At 47.7% G+C, this 17,085-nt stretch overlaps 1 protein-coding gene across 1 annotated transcript in view; it reads right to left on the bottom strand.

Moving 5' to 3' along the window:
• Positions 1-14,044, bottom strand: part of NPR3 (natriuretic peptide receptor 3) — a gene marked incomplete at both ends in the record, with an annotated part of 43,050 nt that extends 29,006 nt beyond the window's left edge. The window contains 3 exons of the mRNA XM_082497588.1: positions 2,943-3,109; positions 8,002-8,124; positions 13,315-14,044. Of these exons, the coding sequence (XP_082353714.1) occupies positions 2,943-3,109; positions 8,002-8,124; positions 13,315-14,044 (1,020 nt within the window). The remainder of the gene's footprint in view (positions 1-2,942; positions 3,110-8,001; positions 8,125-13,314) is intronic.
• Positions 14,045-17,085: the final 3,041 nt, after the last annotated feature.

The following is a 17,085-nucleotide window of genomic DNA, read 5'->3' as shown; positions in this document are numbered from 1 at the left end:
TTTTCCATTTTTATGATATTCTTATTTGGTAGATAATAATGCCTTTAGGAATACTGCTGGCAAGAGGCCAGGACAAAATGGCAGCGCTAACAACTTTTGTTTGAGTTAGGGTCACTGCGAGATAATTTAGACCACAGACCCGGGGCCCCATTTTCCCATGACACTGGAAGAATCCACACAGAGAAGCAGAAACACTTAATGCTTCAAATCCAAACCTCCCTGAGTTCATCCTCTTGGGACACAGCTTGCAGAAAAGGATGAGGATTATATTTCAACACCCATGGATAGGACTTGAGATGGACTGTACCACAGACAATCTTTCCGCAAAAGTTTTGTTTTCAGGAGCAGAATCCAGCAGAGAAAAATCCATCTCTGTCACTTCCCACCCACTCAGCTGAAGGACCTCTCCCTCCCAGGTTTTCCTTGGAGGACACAGCCTTGCTTAGCACACACCCATGCTGCCAAAAAAAAGCACCGTTAATGAGGTGCCCTCTACCCACATATTTTCCAGAGAGGAAGGAACTGGCCCAGTTTGGTGTTTTATTTGTCCCCATTCGTTTTTAAAATGGATTTTTCTCTTAAGCCTGAAGGCTGCCCCGAAATGTTTCTGCTATGAACATAGCAGCAGGACTGTAAGTTACGAGAATATGAAGCATCTCTTTCCCACTGTCCCAAGTGGGCAAATGTAAAATTAATCACAAATGATGAAAAGCAAACCTCCTTCCCCCATATCCGTGATCTGTAGCTCCTCCACAGGGGCTCCAGATCCGTGTGGCCTCCACCACGAGGCTCCCATGAGTCAAGGATTGATGTTTCAGATGGCTGGCAGCTGTGGCAGGTGTACATAGACCACAAGTCCTCTCTCTGCCCTGACAAGAAGAGATTGGGTGCAAAAAGCCAGGTGGGAAAGGAAGAGCAGGAAGAGGAGTAGGACAGGCAGCAGCAGCAGGAGGGGCCGTAGCAAAGACTAATGGGTTTGGGTGAGGAGCAAGATGAAAAGCTCTAGGAACGGGATATAGGGAGAGGCAGCCCTCAGAGCCGGGCAGAAGATGGTCAAGGACAAGGCAGCAGGAAGCCAGGCAGCCATGCAGCTGCCCTGGGACAGCCAGGAGCTCTGCCAGTACGGGTGGCCGATGGCACAATCGGCCATGGAATGAGGAAAGAGAAAAGACGGCTTCTGGCAGTGGGTATGCAGCTGTGCAAGGAGTCTCCCCAAAAAACTCATTAGCCTGCAAAATTTCCCTCTGCTGGCACCAGGGACCATATGCTTGACCATAACAGGGCTTGCATCTACCCAGCGCCTATCAACACTGAACTTGCACAGGGTTTGCAGCGGGTCCACATCCTAAAGAATAGTAAATCATCCCCCTTGCCTGCCTCCAAACCACCCACAGACAGCATCCTGAGCTCTCAGCAGTTTAACGCTTTTCTCATCTGAGGACATGTCGCACTGCCCAAACTAGAAAAGCCACAAAACTGTGTATAACTGGATCTTTAATATTCAAAATCACATTTCTCATCAACCACAACCAAAAGCACATGGCAGATTATCAAGGTACACAGCTTGCTAAGTGACACCTGAAAAGGGGCACATAGAGGGAAAAGGGAGGAACAGCACACGCTACAGTCCTATGCTTTGTTCAAAACTCATTTATCAGGTTCTTCAGAGAGCAGCACCTTGAACTCGGCAGTTGGGGTTTCTCCACTAAGCCAAGGCAAAGAATGCCAACAGAAGACTATTTCTGCCTGCCTAGACTTTGAAAGTTTCACAGGAAAAATATAAGCCAGTGATGTGATTCAAACAACATTTAAGTAAAATAATTAAATAAAATATATTAAAGTTCTAAGAAGCACAGGTTTTCTGAAGTAATAAGCTACAATAAACTGCAGGAAAGGTCATTTATTAACATAACATTCAAGTTCATCAGCTCATGCTTCAAACTAAAATGATGCCTCCACCTGTGAGGGACACAATGCTGAAGCCAAAGAGATGAGATAGGTGCCTAAGTGGCACCTGGCAAATGAGGGGTTTTGGCTGCTTTCTCGAATTTCAGGCAGCAATTCCTAGCTCTCATTTTCTACAGCTAAACATGGAGCAAACTCTCTTGAAGCCTCTTTTCTTCATAAGCATATTTGGAAAGTTTACTTCCGATCATGGGGAAGACTGACTGCCTGGGAAGTACTTGTATCAGCATGCAGAAATCCCTACAGGTATGTGCTGTACATTCTTGCTTTCACAGAAGACTTTTCTATGAAAACGCCTAATGAACTAGCCTAGCAGTAGCTCAAAAGCAATTTTCAGAGGCATCTTCCTCCTACATTTGGAGAGATTAAAAAAAGTCATACTCTCCCACATCCAGCTCTGGAGGACAATGGCACTTCCTTAGCCTTAAAACAACTCACACGGAATACACTGGTATTTTAGACAGTTTAAAATAAACAACAGCAACAACCTAAATATGCTTAGTTGGGAAATAAGACCACTTTTCTCGTTCACATCAAGAAAAACATCAGATGCAATAGAAAGAGTGTAACTTTCTGAGATCTGATTATACAAACAAAATATCAGGAGAAAACAAAAAAGAAGACTATAGTGCTTTGCCTGTTAAAAAAAAGACAAGTGATTGTTGGGAGAGGGAGAGAGATCTGACAATCTGCCTTTCCCAACCTTCCTGCTGATGATGAACAAGGGAATGAGCACAGGACAATTGGTCATGGATGGTGGTGCACAGATCTAGTGCACCTAGACCAAGTCTGTTCTTGCTATTTGCGTTATACACACACAAAAAAAAAAAAAGAAAAGAGATTATATAGGCAACAGTGTGATTTTACAATGGAACCCAGGTGACTCTGTCCTGATAAGGTCTCACTGCTACTTTTGCTTTAATTAGAAGCGCGTTTTTGAAGATGCTAAGACCTGAAGTCTGTCATCAAGTACTTACATAGTCATCCTCGTGCAGACCTTGCTTCTGAACAGAACTTTTCACCTCCAGGGAAAACTTCTCAAACTCAGGCTTCACGGTCCTCAGCAGAGTGACGGTTTGGAGGTATGAGTATGCCTTCTTGGCTTCAAGGTCATGTTTGTCTCCTCTTCTCCAAGAGCCATTTCCTAAGGGGAAAACAAGCATATTTCCAACTCCAAATTAGGTACCATGACAGGATTGCCCTCCTTTTTCCACCCAGAAGTCCCCTGTCCTGCACCCTGGGGAGATGGCAAAGTACAAGGGAGAACTGAACCTGTTCCAAGACGTGCAGGAAACCAGGCAGGGAGGAACGGCTGATGGGAAGTAAATGTGCAAACAGAAGGACAACTTTACTCCCATGCTGTGCTTGCTTATTTTTAAAGGGTGGGATGAAGCCTAAGTGTGAGAAGACATCTCAGAGCAAAAACATGTGCCAGATCTCAAAAGCAGAGATATTTAAGTTAGAACAAGTGAGGGAGGATTTGACCACAAAGTTTTTGTTACACATCACTCCACCAGCCACACTCTTGGACAGTCAGAAAGGCACCAATAAAGTCAATAGTATGATCATGACCCTGCATGGGAGGCAGATGGTGCAGCTACTTCTCCCACAGCTCTCCCACTGCGGTCAAGGAGAAAACCATGTGTGCAGTGGCTGCCAGACCAGCACTGCTCTTAGTGGAAAAGAAACACTTAGAAATAAAATGGGATCCTGCGCCTATGCTGTATTTACACGTGTTTTGTGTCACAGCAGGGGAACAATTTAACTCAGACCACCAGTAAAGCAACCAGATTTTTAAAAAGCAGGCTAGCTGACTGGCTGTTCAGTAGCAGAGGAGTCCTTCTGCCTAACAGGGCCAGACCTCAGCAGGTCCTATAACCCTGATCCAAAGCTTCACGAGATCAGTGGAAAGGTTCACATTGCTCTGGAGCAGGTTGTGTGTTATTTTACATAAATGATAAATAAAAGAGGCCCAGAGGGAACATTAGTAGCCCTAAGCAGTGTGCCTTTAAATGCTTACAAATAATTAAAAGCTACACAGTCTTTTTTCTAACAGCAACAAACCCCATCATGGCTAAATGAGCCAAGATGAAGACTAACGCTAAGCTCCCAAGGGTGACTTGGAGGCGCACAGGACCCTGAGATGAGAAAGGATGTGGCTGCTTTGCTTGGGTCAAGGACTGTGGTGTCATTTAGACCAAAAGAAGCAAGTGGTTTGGGAATGGAGATGCTAACTGAGACGGAGTCCGGGCGTCAAACCCACGGTGCTCCTTGCACAGCACTACCAGCTGCACCACATGCCTGCAAGAGCAAATAAATGGGTGGACTATTTGGTCTCCCCGAAGCAGGTGAACATAGAGCCTGCGTTTTGTCCTCCCAGTACCCCAGTACTTCTGCTGTGACTTCCACCCCCCCACCCTTTTTTTTTTTTTTGACAATAAATGTAATTGGAGAATTGTTCTGCTTCCTCAGAGAGCACAGGGGAAAGAACAAAGGACCTGCACTTCTCCAAAGGACAAGCCGTTCCTCCTCCTGCTTTTGGCTCCAGGGCAGCTCCCGTCACTCCCACCACAGGGTGGTAGGCACAGGACCACCAGAGCCCTTTTACCTCTCTTTTCCACCCCAGGAAAGCCTTACTTAATACAGCTCAGCACCAGCTAGGACTGTCATCTTTATAAATACCACAAACCTTGCTAATTCTTAATTTCTTTTCTTTTTTTTTTTTTTTTTCTGGAAGTGATTTTATTCTTTTAGGAAGAAGTTCTAGTTTAACTGCTCAAAATGACTTACACCAGGACCCTATTCATCATACCTGATGAGAGCAACTAGCACCCCACCATCTGGTTTTGCCCTGAGAGGTAGCACTCTTCTCTTCAGTGCCTGCACGCCCTCCTTGTTACTGCCTTCAAAACAATAGAAATGCACATCTGGCAATTGCAAGCTAGCACGTCTTGCTGGCTTCCCCACAAGAGGGTACAAGCCCTGCCAGAGCCTCAAAACTGAAAAGCCTCTGCCCTGGAGCTGGGAACCTGCATTTCAGAGGTGCAGTATTCAAGAAGTACGGCAGAGACTGCAGCACAGAGGGCTTTGCTATAGCTTTGTATTTACAAACGGAGACAGCTAAAAAGGGTGAGATTATAGACACGCAAAAATGGTACTGCTGGTAGAATGTAAGTTTCTGTCCTAGATGCTATGCATATTTATTTTTAAAAATCGTGACACTGGGCACAGGGAAGGTACACTTGCATAACAGTGTTCCTAGAATATTTTACATATTTAAATTCCTTTATGGATTATTTTGCAGGAGGTCATCTTGCCACAGTACTTATGTGCAATTATTGCAGTCTTGGCACCTAACACGCCTGCTTTTCTGAAAAATTTAAAATATTCAGAACAGAGGGCAACAACAAACTGCAATACAGTCATCTGAACTTAAAGGCAAAGTGCCAATTTGCCAATCACACCCACTCTTATAAAAGGTACAAAATCTAGTAACTCTGAACACTAGGAACAAGGGACTTTGGGAGAATTTCTCTACATTTCTCTTTTATGCTTGCTTTCCACATGTGATGACCATCTGCACACAAGTCAACTCCTGACGCACAGTCATTTCACTCTTCATGGGAAATACATCCACAAAGAAACATAAAAATTGGTTTAAAAAGAATTATTACTTAGAAAAGTCAGGAAATGCCACATTCTAACTACACTACATCAGAAGACAGACAGTTTTCATTAATCCCTTAGAAAAGCCACAAGCAGACTGTGATGCAAAGGAGGATGGTGCCGAAGCTCCCACGCGACCACAGGGAAACAGGTATTGCCCCCATCACCGTGCCGCGTGGAGGTTCCACACCAGGATCGCACAGTGCTGCCCTGTACACAGCTCAACAAAGGGCCATCTACTGGGGGCTGCATCACGGGGGACTCCCACCCCACACCAGCTGTGATGCCAGGGTGCCTCCCGGGGCAGGGTGCTGAGCCTGGGGATTGCAGCACTGCCTCCTGTAACCACCGCTGCCTGCTAGCAAATACCATCCTGGCAAGCAAAACCACTCCAAAAGGCAGCAGCCCACCTCCTGCAGCCGCTGCTCTTACGTGAGCATCCCCTGCTCAAGGAGAACTTTGGGTACCATCTGTCCCAGTCAGCTCGAGCGCTTCCCAGGTAGTCACCCTGCACTGATTTCAGCTAAGCCAAGGAAACCATCAGTTGTAGGGGACAATTCATCCGAGCCACCGTGGACACTGACGGACGAGGTGAATCGCTGTCCAGGGGTGCCGCCTTCTCTCCTGTGACTCCAAAGGGAGCCCAGCTGACACACAGAGTAGTACCTCTGGCCAGATGAATCACTTCTAAAGCATTCCTACTCCGTGAGATGAAACGCAGTAACAGTGCAGGGGTAACGAGCCACCACCGGCAGCCAGAGAGGTTATTTGATCAGTGGTTTCTAGTAAAGTCAAGCCTGCAAAGCTCCCAGGGTGTACAGAAGGGCCAAGGCTACAGGGTTTTGTGACTGCTGGTATGGGTAGACCTTCAGATTTTTGCTCTGGTCCTGATTAAGGCTGCAATGCCAAATGGTTTTGCTTATGCCACAAGGGATAAAGTCACTCCAAATTCAACTCAACAAAAAGAAAACCTTGACTCAAACCATTGGCTTTGACCTTGCTCCGCAACTTTATCTTTCAGTTATTTAAGTGATTTCCTTATTCTCTAGCAAAACTTGGCACTTCTTTAGCTAACCTAGACGATGTGTGTAGCAGTATCTGTACTTCTGTACGTATCTATATCTCTGCATTTAAAGAACTACATACATTCATTATAGAACTTTTCAACAAACAGCACTGTTTGCTGTGAAACAATCTCAGAGGTAGTAGGTGGATAACAAAAAGTTTATGCAGAAGATTTTAACTCACAATTAACTGTTTTATTAAACACAATAAATCATCTTTTTGTGAATTCAGTTGTTCCTGTTGGTCAGCTTTTTGAAGCTTGAAAGAAAGAAAACAAGTTTTCCTTCTTTCTCAGCTCTCACTTGGTTTTCAATTTGAAATGAATTTGTTATTGTTATGGATTAGTTAAGGCAGCCTGCAGGGGGGAATTATTTTCTCTGCACCTGCAAAAGAGGCTGCTCCTTTCAAAAGCCATGTTGACACGAAAACAAAACCTAGTTCCCAGGCATGAACTTGCCTCAGCTTCAGCCATCTGATGTTGTTTAAAACTCAGCAAATACGTTGCTCCAGTATTACTTTGAATTTATCTGAGGCAGCTGAAGCAGCTGAGAGCAGCTTTAGTCCCTGCCATGCACTATCATAATATGCAACGTAACTGACTGTAGGTATATTTCAAAGAGCAAATGTATTTAATTTACATTTTAAAGTCATGTTTTAACTTGACAAATCTGATCCTTTTTACTCTAGGGGTGGAATCAGCCACTTTTATCCACCCTGCTCTAGCATATTCGGACTGTCCGTGTCCCATCCAGTGCTCTCCCTTCAACACAACACCACTGAGTATTTTTGCAAAAGTTGCAACAAATTAGACGTGTGGATCCCTCAGCACAGAGGTGACTTGTGGAGACCCAGGCCCTGCAGCTGCCCACAGTCCCGGCCATTGCTTGTGCCTCCTTCCAGCCACTCGCACAGAGCGCAGGCTGCCAGGCAGCCAGGAATAGCCCTGTCCTGAGATTTGGTAGTCACAAGGCTTGGGAATGGTGCAAGCCACACACACTGCAGCACAGGGTACCCACACCTGGCTGCTATAACCAACGTCTCCCTTTGGTGCTGCTTCCCCTATAAGCAAATAAATAAGTAATGCCTATAGTGTTTTTGGCCTCTTGTGATCCACCCAGTGGCAACTATAGCCATGAAATCCATTCCTGCCATACCACAGCCCAAGTGGAAGGTAACTGCAACAACAGGGAAAAACAGTGGTGTATTCTGGGACTCAGGGCGGCGGTTTCTGAGGCTAACAAACCTAAAAATATTAGCAGGCTTACAGAAGACTTCGCAACATACTTGTAGCAGGAAAAACATTACCATATGATGAGCTGTTGAAGAGTTCAATATTGAAGAAAGCGTAGTCCCCGTTGGTCATTCCTTGCCGATGAGCAGCCAACATGATGTTCCTGATTGTGTCACCGCTGGCACACATGATTACAACTGGTGGAAGAAAATGGAAAACACAGATAAGAAGCAGTTCAAGAACTTCAGGGAACAGCCTGTTAAGCATGAACGCTGCCAGAGACAGTGACCCCAGCTGTTCTCCCAGTGTTGCAACAAACATGACAACGCAGACGGCAAAGCTGATTTCCCAAAGAGCTGACAGAAGACAAGTACCACAGAGAGGCTTCCTACTCCCTTGTCTCTTCTGAAAATAATTAAATAGAGCCTCTGTGTGATCTAAGTATTTTTACCCCTGCAACACGTGGTAAATTCTAGCTTCAAATTTCTTCAACTGCATGTATTCATAGAGTCGATTGCAACCATCAGCTTCCATTGTTACTTCTAAGTGGACACAAGACAATCTGAAGATGAAGAATAAAGGTGATACCACAACATTACCATTTTAATTTCCATTCCATTGAACAGTTTGGTGTAGATTCATCTCACCTACACCTCGGCTATCTAAAATTTAGATATCTGGTCTAGAACTTGTAGCCTCTCTACAGCTAATGTAGAGCAGCACCTCTACAGCTGTCTAGGGAAAGCAGTATGAATCTCTCCAGGGCGTGACTTTTTCTCTGGAGACTACAGAAGAAGCATCGGCAACGACCTTTGATGTGATACTTAATATTCAGAAATGAGAAAAGCAAGTGCGACTTTCTGAGCATGAAGATTAAAGATGGTTTCAAGATTAAACACCACAGAGCCTCACTTATCACAGACCAAGAGCTAAGCAGGGGCTCTGCTGCTACAGTGGGACCTACAAGACCACAGGTGTCCTCTGAGTGGACACCATGATCCACACTGCAACAACTGTGGTTGAGAGGTCTCTTTCCCAGGCTGCTGGGCAGAGGGAACTGCTCCCCTTACTACCCGTTCCCTCTGCAAAGGGACAGCAGGAACTCACAGAATCACGGAATTTTCAGAGTTGGAAGGGACCTCTAGAGATCATCTAGCCCAACTCCCCTGCCAAAGCAGGATTGCGCAGATCACATTACTCAGGACTGCATCCAGGCGGGTCTTGAAAATCTCCAGGGAAGGGGACTCCACCACCTCCCTGGGCAGCCTGTGCCAGTGCTCTGTCACCTGAACCGTAAAGAAGTTTTTCCGCGTATTTGAACGGAACTTCCTGTGTTCTAACTTGTGCCCATTACCCCTCGTCCTGTCACTGGGAACCATTGAAAAGAGCCTGGCTCCATCCTCCTTCAACCCACCCTTGAGATACTTGTACGCCATAATAAGGTCTCCCCTCAGCCTTCTCTTCTCCAGGCTAAAGAGTCCCAGCTCTCTCAGCCTTTCCTCATAAGGCAGATGCTCCAAGCCCTTAATCATCTTAGTTGCCCTCAGGCGAGGTCTTCAGCAATGGGGAGACACCTTCCACACTGAGCACTTTATACCATACGTTTTTATATAGGTTCACAAGACTATGGGTATGAAGCTACTGACATCAGAGAGAGCAGTGAAGTATTGTATCAGTGCGTGCTTCGGGGCTATATCCTACAGCAAAGTCATAAGAGATCCTGTTGGGACGATGACTTGAAACCAACTGCACGCACGTTTCCAAGAACGCCGTCACGCATGGCAGGGCTCAAAAGCTACAACAATGTACGCAAATATTTTCACCCCAACAATAAAACTGAATCAAAACCACATTCAGTTTTTCTGGGTAGAAGTGTTTGCTATTATAAGAAACGAAAAGGCCAAACAGGCCAAATCTTTTCGCACACAATGAATCTTCTCCCATCGCTTTCCTGGTTGGATGCCATCACAGGCATAAAGCTCCAGATGCGCTGCTGGGGTGAGTCACGTTCGGTACATCCCCACGCTTCAGGAGAGTTATACCATGCATAGCTCTGTCCTCCTGATTACAGCAGAGTAATATAATAATTTCCAGAGCAACAGAGCAAGACGTATTTCATGACCATTGTGAGGTATATTAGCATGAAGGAAAAGAAGAAAAAAAATTTCTTAAAATAAAATTTGGATCAAATCTTTTCCAGATGCACATCAGGAACAAATTTGTCTCACTGTTCCTAATTTCAGTATAGGTGAGAGATTTCCTTTGAAATGTTTCCTTGCTGCCCTCCCAATTCTCCCTTGACTTCGCCTTTATAGTTCACATCTATCATAAAATGGTAATCCGTAGATGGAATCAAACAGATTCCCACACCACCAGTAAAAGACCTTGAGCAAAAGAAATTAAAAAAAAAAAAAAAAGAATAGGGGGGAAAAACCTACTTTAAAATACATTAAATCATATTTTGTAAGCCTCTAAAGGAATGTAAGGGAAGTAATATTAACTATTTGGATGTGGTTTTTAACTCAGTAGGATAGCAAAGATTACATATTTCAAGATTTTGAAGCAAATAAGCTATGGGCATGTCTCTCAAAATCTTCCAAAAATGTAAATTATGTGTTTTCAATCTACATCTGTACCTTACTATTGTGTACATACAAATGTGTACGTACATTTGAAATGTTCTCCCTCCAGTATGATACACGCAGACCACAGTAATTCTAATACTAATATTCTGAATTTATTGACTAGGATTATTGACTCATCCTGCAAATACTTAAGAGTTTAATTCCAGTTCAATGAGTAAATGTTCCCTTCGCTATGCACATCCCTTGGGCTATGTGCTTATGCAGAATGTGTTTAAGCACAGTGCCGGGTTTGTGGCCATCGCAGCTAACCTGAGCCTACAGCATCAAGCCTGCAGCGTGGCTAACCAAGCCTACTAGGGAGCTTGAACTAGTAACAAAATTCATTACAGACAAGTGGTTAACTTTTATCATCATACTTTTCATCGTGATTTTGTTGTGGCTCCAGGACTTGAGCCTTTTGAAGTGGCTGCAGGGACTGAACAGACAGCTGCTGGCAAACACGGGTACATGGCTGAGGGTGCTCCTGCCTCCTAGACCCCCAAGAGCTCAGTGCAAACCCCCAGCCAGCAGTGACCTAACCCGCGGGGCCAGCCTCTGCCCCGGGTCCCCACGGGCCAGCCTCCTGCTCAGCCCTGGGAGAGTTTCAAGTTGGTTTCCCGCATCTGCTTGAAAGCCCACTCCCACTCCAAGGAAGCCCCACCACTCCAGTGGGACCACCACTAACAGCAATCTCTGGAAACAGAGAAGGTGCAGGGCCACAGCACAGGATGGTGTCACGGTAGGTGCAACACAGGAGTCCTTAAAAACTAGTGAAAAAAAACAACCAACCAAAAATGTTTCTAGAAGGTGCTTTGGATGGTGCCCTGTTGCCCACAAGCCCTGCTGCCCCATTGCATGGGGACCTCCAAGGAGTCCCCAGGAGAAATGAAAACCTCATCTGGGCAGCTAAGGCACATGGTGCATCTTTCATGTGATATACAACTTTTGAAATATTGGGGCAGCCTGAAAGATGTCTCGAATGGCAGGACCCCCCTCAGGCCCAGAGGAACGTGTCAGGTGAGTCCTATGATCAGTCTTTAAAGTCAGAAAGACACGAGTGGAAGGTGAAGCGTCTCCCTTGCTGCATTTCACATTAGTGGCATGAGCCAGAGGACAAATGAAGAGGTGAGATGGAGAGAAAGGACCCCACAGGGCACAAGTAGGGGAGAGAAGTAAGACAGAGGGCTGCTTTTGTTCAGTCATTTGCAAGTTACAGAATGATGTAAGACCAAAGGTCTCAGCTCATTAAAGCATTTAAGTCCAGGCTGAAAGCAAGCCTCTCTTCCCGACGGTCAGTGTGGTCTGACAAGTGGGGTTTGCCTTTAGCCATGAGTCACGTGCACACAGCATGGCCACAACTACCTTTGACTAAGGGCGAACACGCATCTTTTCCTGCCGTAAGCATGTTGTTATGCTCCTCACATCAGGAAAGCCAAACACACGCACACAAAAGTTAGGCTGATTAAAAAAGAAAAGCATCTTTCCCCACGTAGCGGTTTCCTCTAGCGCTTACACATTTCTGTCTCTCCATTCAGTGTATTTCCCTGAACGGTACTTAATAGGAAAGCTCTATTTTAAGCACCTGCCTTGGTGAAGAGAGAATTAAAGAGCCATATGTTATTAAACCTCAGTTCTCTCACACACGCTCCTGTGCACATTAAGTACTTCACAGCAGTGTAACGACATCGGCAGTGCAAGGCTGCTCTGTCTGCAGCCTACAGCACCATAACACCAGTCACACACAGCACGATCTTTGTCTGTCCAATTTTGATGCTATTTTAACATTTTATAACCAGGGATGCAAAAATTGTACAAAGCACTTTGTACATCTACGTCTCTTTTGGAAAACAGCTCAGGACTTTCTTCAACCTGATCCTGTGGTCCACTCCTGGAATACACCTTTTCTCTTCTTTTTTTGCAATAACTTATTGGGGACTCCTATGGCTGGTAAAAGCCTCTAACCGAAAATGCCTTTTTCATAAGCCCATGTATCCATGCATCGGTCAGCAAGATCTCACTTTAAAACACATCTAACTACAAATTTGCACATCCCAAGGCACTTTGGGCATTTTACTACTTCATCATACAAAGCCAGTTCATCCACCCCAGGGGTGACTTTCCAAGATGTTTTACAAGCCATTTATCTCCACAGTGTTTTGCTAACAGTTGGTGGCAATATTACTGCACGCACTCACAGGTTTCGCATCCACACATCCCCCCAAATGACTGCTTCCCCTAAAGGCATTTATTATTTATAAAGTACTCGACAGGGTTTCCAACAGCAGGAGTGGGGAAAAGGATCCCCGCGGGAAGACACAGCAGGGCGAGAAGAAAACAACTTTGCTTAGACTTTGAACTTACAGAGTCACTGCAAAAGTCTCGGAGAATAAGCAACAGATTTGCTGCTCCGCAGATGCAGGCGATTTTGGGTAACCCAAACCGCCAGCAGAAAGCTGATTTCTTACTATGCCACAAAACCCTGCTCGCGGGGTCCCCGAGGGCGAGCATCCCTCCCTGCGGCAGGAGGCAAAGCTCTAATGAACTTCTGTGGGCACAGCTTTCGCTCGGGACAGCTGGTCCCCATCCGCCGGGGACCGCCTGGACTAGGGACGCCGGCACAGCACCACAGCGAGCTTCCCCACGGGTGGGGACGCGATGTGACTCCCCGCTCCCGCCGGACATTCCCTCCCCGGTGCTCCCACTGCCCCAGCCACCACCCAACGCCGTCGAGGAGCCCAGCCGGGCGCTCCCACCACCACTCACCCCTCTCGCCGGTCTGCAGGGTGCGGACGACGTCGTCGAGGTCGAGGTGGCGGCTGCTCTCGTCGAAGCTGTGCACGGCCATGTGGAAGGCCTCCTCCTGGAAGACCACATGGACTCCCTCCATGGCGAAGTAGCAGCTGCGCTCGGGGTTGCTGTCGCTGTAGAGCAGCGTGGCCCGGCTCCACTGGTGGTGGCGGAAGAGGGCCAGCAGCATCTCGCCCATCTTGGCGTAGGCGGGGGCGACGCGGGTGAGGTGCGAGTACTCGCCGCCCTTGGCGCCGAAGCCGGCGGCCAGCGCCCCCGCCGACAGCATGGGGACATCCCAGTGCGCCGCCAGCCGCGCCACCGGCGCCGCCGCGTACTCGCAGACGGGCCCCAGCAGCAGGTCGGGGCGGCGGCGCTGCAGGGCCACCATGTCCACCAGGCTGAAGAGGGCGCGGTTGCCGCACGCCGAGTCCTCGTAGGTGAGCTGGAAGGCGTAGCCGGGCGGCAGACCCGCGCCGCTCTCCCGCAGGCTCCGCACCGCGTACTCGATGGCCGGCCGCACCCGCCCCAGCGAGAAGAGGTAGGCGTCGTCCTGCGGCAGCAGCACCAGCACCCGGATCAGCTTCTCCTCCTCCTCCTCCGCCGCCGCCGCCGCCTCCGCGCCCGCGGAGCCGCCGCCGCCGCCCAGCGCCGCCCGCGCCGCCAGCACGCAGCAGCAGAGGCTGCCGAGCAGCCAGGGCGGCATCGCGCCCGCCCGGCCGCCCCCCCGCACCCCTCCCCGAGAACTCCCGAGCTCCGGCAAACTTTTCGCCGCCGCCCCCCCAACGCCCCCACAAACACCACCACCACCACCACTCCCGCCCGCCTCGAAATTGGTCGGTCGTGCTTTATTGCTCAGGTGTTTGGCGAATTCACAACCTGCCCCAGCCGGCGGGTTACGGACGGAGCATCTCGGCTCTGCTTTTCTTATAGATAGATTATCATTATTATTTTGGATTTTTTTCTTTTTTTGGTTTGGTTTTTTTTTTTTTTTGCCTCTACCCCCCGCCCTCCCCCCCCCCCGCCGGGGCTTCCAGGCTGTGCCCTCCCCGCTTAAGTAGCGCGGGAGCGGCGGCGGCGGCGGCTCTCCCTCCGCACCCCCGGTACGGCGCCGCCGGGTTTGTGCGCAGGGAGGAGCCGGACCGGCCGCTCCCGCCCGCCCCGCCCGCCCCCTCCGGGCCCCCCCGCACCCTCCGCCCGCACACACACACACGCACACACGCACACACCTCTGCCGCCGGCTGGGGCTGCGGGCGAGCTGCGAGCGCGGAGACTGCCGACACCGCGGGGCAAAGGCGGGGGGCGAACGCGAGGGGGGGGAGTTGGTGTCCGTGTCAAACGTGTGACACTTAGGTATGTGTAGACATGTACCTTCCCGCTTGGCTGCTGCCCCCCCCCCCCCCCCCCCCAAGCGAGTCCCTGCAATCAGGGTCGGAGAGTAAAGGATCCCATTGCACTTTTTTTTTTTTTTAATATTTTTGGGAATTGCCTCAGTCCAATTAAACTGCGCTTTACTGCATATGAGAAGAAGCATTTGTGTCGTCTCCGTCCCCCCCCCCACACACACACACTGCCGGGGGCTCAGGAGCCGATGCTCAGCAGGGCTGGGGGATTTGGGGGAAGGAGGGTTTGCAGCATCAGCAGTGGGGGATGCAGGCAGCAGGGTACAAGCAGGGCTCCCCAGCTCCCATCTCCTTACCCTGAAAGGTGCCCGTGCTCAGGGATGGCATAACCCTATGGGGAATCCGTCACTGCATCCCTCACCCTTGCCTGTATCCCTCTGGGGTCTTTCTGAGACCCCCATGCCAAGAGGGCCCAGATGGAGTTTTCTGTTGCTTCTCAGACACAATTTCATGCCCCAAGCAGCGGAGGATGCTCCAGCAAAGGACACAAGTCCTGTTCTGAGATTATTTTCTTGGGGGAGCAAAAAAGGAAAATAACTTTTTGAATTATCTTGACTACACTGCCTGGCCAGAGCATGTTAAACGCATCCCTGTTCACCTCTGCTTGCTGGCCATAAGGCTGCTATGCTTAAGATTTTGTTAGTATCCATTTAAAATGGGCACTCCTGTTCTGGAATAAAGACTAAAGTCAATGCAAAATGTGCAAAATGTTTTGTGAAAGAGGCTTTGGAATACCTGATGGTTTTTGACAGCAAAATCCTAAAGGATGGCTCTCTGTGGATTTTTCTGTGCCCTGTAACAGCACGCATCCTCAAACCCATGGCAGGGCTGTGCGGTTTGGTGTTTTACGGTTACTCGGAGAGTGCCAGGTTTGCATTGGAAAGGTGAGTGAACTGCTCCTGGCTTTACAGAAGGGGTTTGTCTAGTTCAGCACAGAGGTCGTTGTCAGGGCAGTATGTGTAAGCTTACTTTTGTTGCTGCCTTCACGGCGCAGTCTATGAACGGGAAACCTGCGCTCCTGGGGTGACCGTCTGCTCACCTTCAAAATGCCTCAGTTAAAAAGAAAAGAAAGCTGGAAGCGTTTGTGCAATTACAACCGAGAAGTGAGAATGAAAACAGCAGGTAACATGATGTAGAGAAATAATCATTAAAAAAATCTTTTTTTTTTTTTTTTTTTTTCAGAAGCATTTATCTAACGGGGCTCGGTAAAATAAAGAAGCTCAGAAATTCAAAGATGGGTAGCGTCTCTGAGAAATGTGCCTCTCACGTAGTTTTATTTGATTACTGAATCAAACTTCAGAGTGTTCTTGAAGATTACATAAACATCCACCCTGGTGAAGCTGGTTTTGTATGTTCCTGTACTGTAAGTTATGTCAGGCATTTTTTGTTGTAAATGACTCCGTATAACATAGTGGAGATTAAGCAGAATGTTACAATATACAACATGCCAGCCATGTTCACCACAAAGCTTGCAAAAACATTTTCTTAAGACACATTTTGAAATGCTGACCTTTGTAGTCACTGCTTTATGGTGACCCTACAGATGTGTTTACAACACTGAAATCTGGATGGATCTCTCTTGATTCCCTCATTCCCCCACCAGAATATCTTTTTCATTTTACATGTGAGCTCCATACTCTCCTAGCCGTCTTATTTGAGCGTAAGCTGTGTAAACACAGCGGAAGAGATAGTAAGCCCATAAATCACAGGGCTGCCATCCCTTCACACTGGCTGCTCCTTGTGAGGTAAAGCCCTGCTGGGAATGAATAAGAGTGGGAGAAGCAGGGCCAACACGAGGGGAAAAAGAAACAAAAGGCATCTAACCAGTACTGTGTAGCAGTGGTAGCATCAAGACCAATTCTGATGCTTTCAGAAAAAGATTTGGCCCACTGTATGTGGTCCTTACTCGTCTAAGCAATTGCATTCAGCCTTATGGGAGTCACAGTGCCTCTGTGGGCCCAAAGCATCATGAACGTTTCAGTTGTTCCCCTTCACCATAAGCAGTTTTATAAAGAAGAATCCCAGCCAGCGATTGATTTATTTTTCTGAGCCAGAAAGTTATGCACGAGAATCTACTTGTTAATCCCAATTCAAAATGTCACTTAATCCACTTCATCATTAGTTCACTTACAGTATTTTCCGTAGCTATAAATCCAACATTTCTCCACAGACATTATTTTTGTCAGCCACATAAATGCTTTTTAATTGGAACAAATCCTGCAGTTCTGAATCAGTAGCAGGCAGAATGCCCGTGGCCTGCAGCGAGAGCAGAGATTTCAGGCTGGCCCTTTAGGACTAAGGTCGTTTCAGACACAGGCTATTTTCCCCCCAGGAATGGCTCATA

Source organism: Vanellus vanellus (assembly GCF_965231255.1).
Source record: "Vanellus vanellus genome assembly, chromosome: Z".
NCBI lineage: Eukaryota > Metazoa > Chordata > Aves > Charadriiformes > Charadriidae > Vanellus > Vanellus vanellus.
This window is presented reverse-complemented; position numbering and strand designations above follow the sequence as displayed.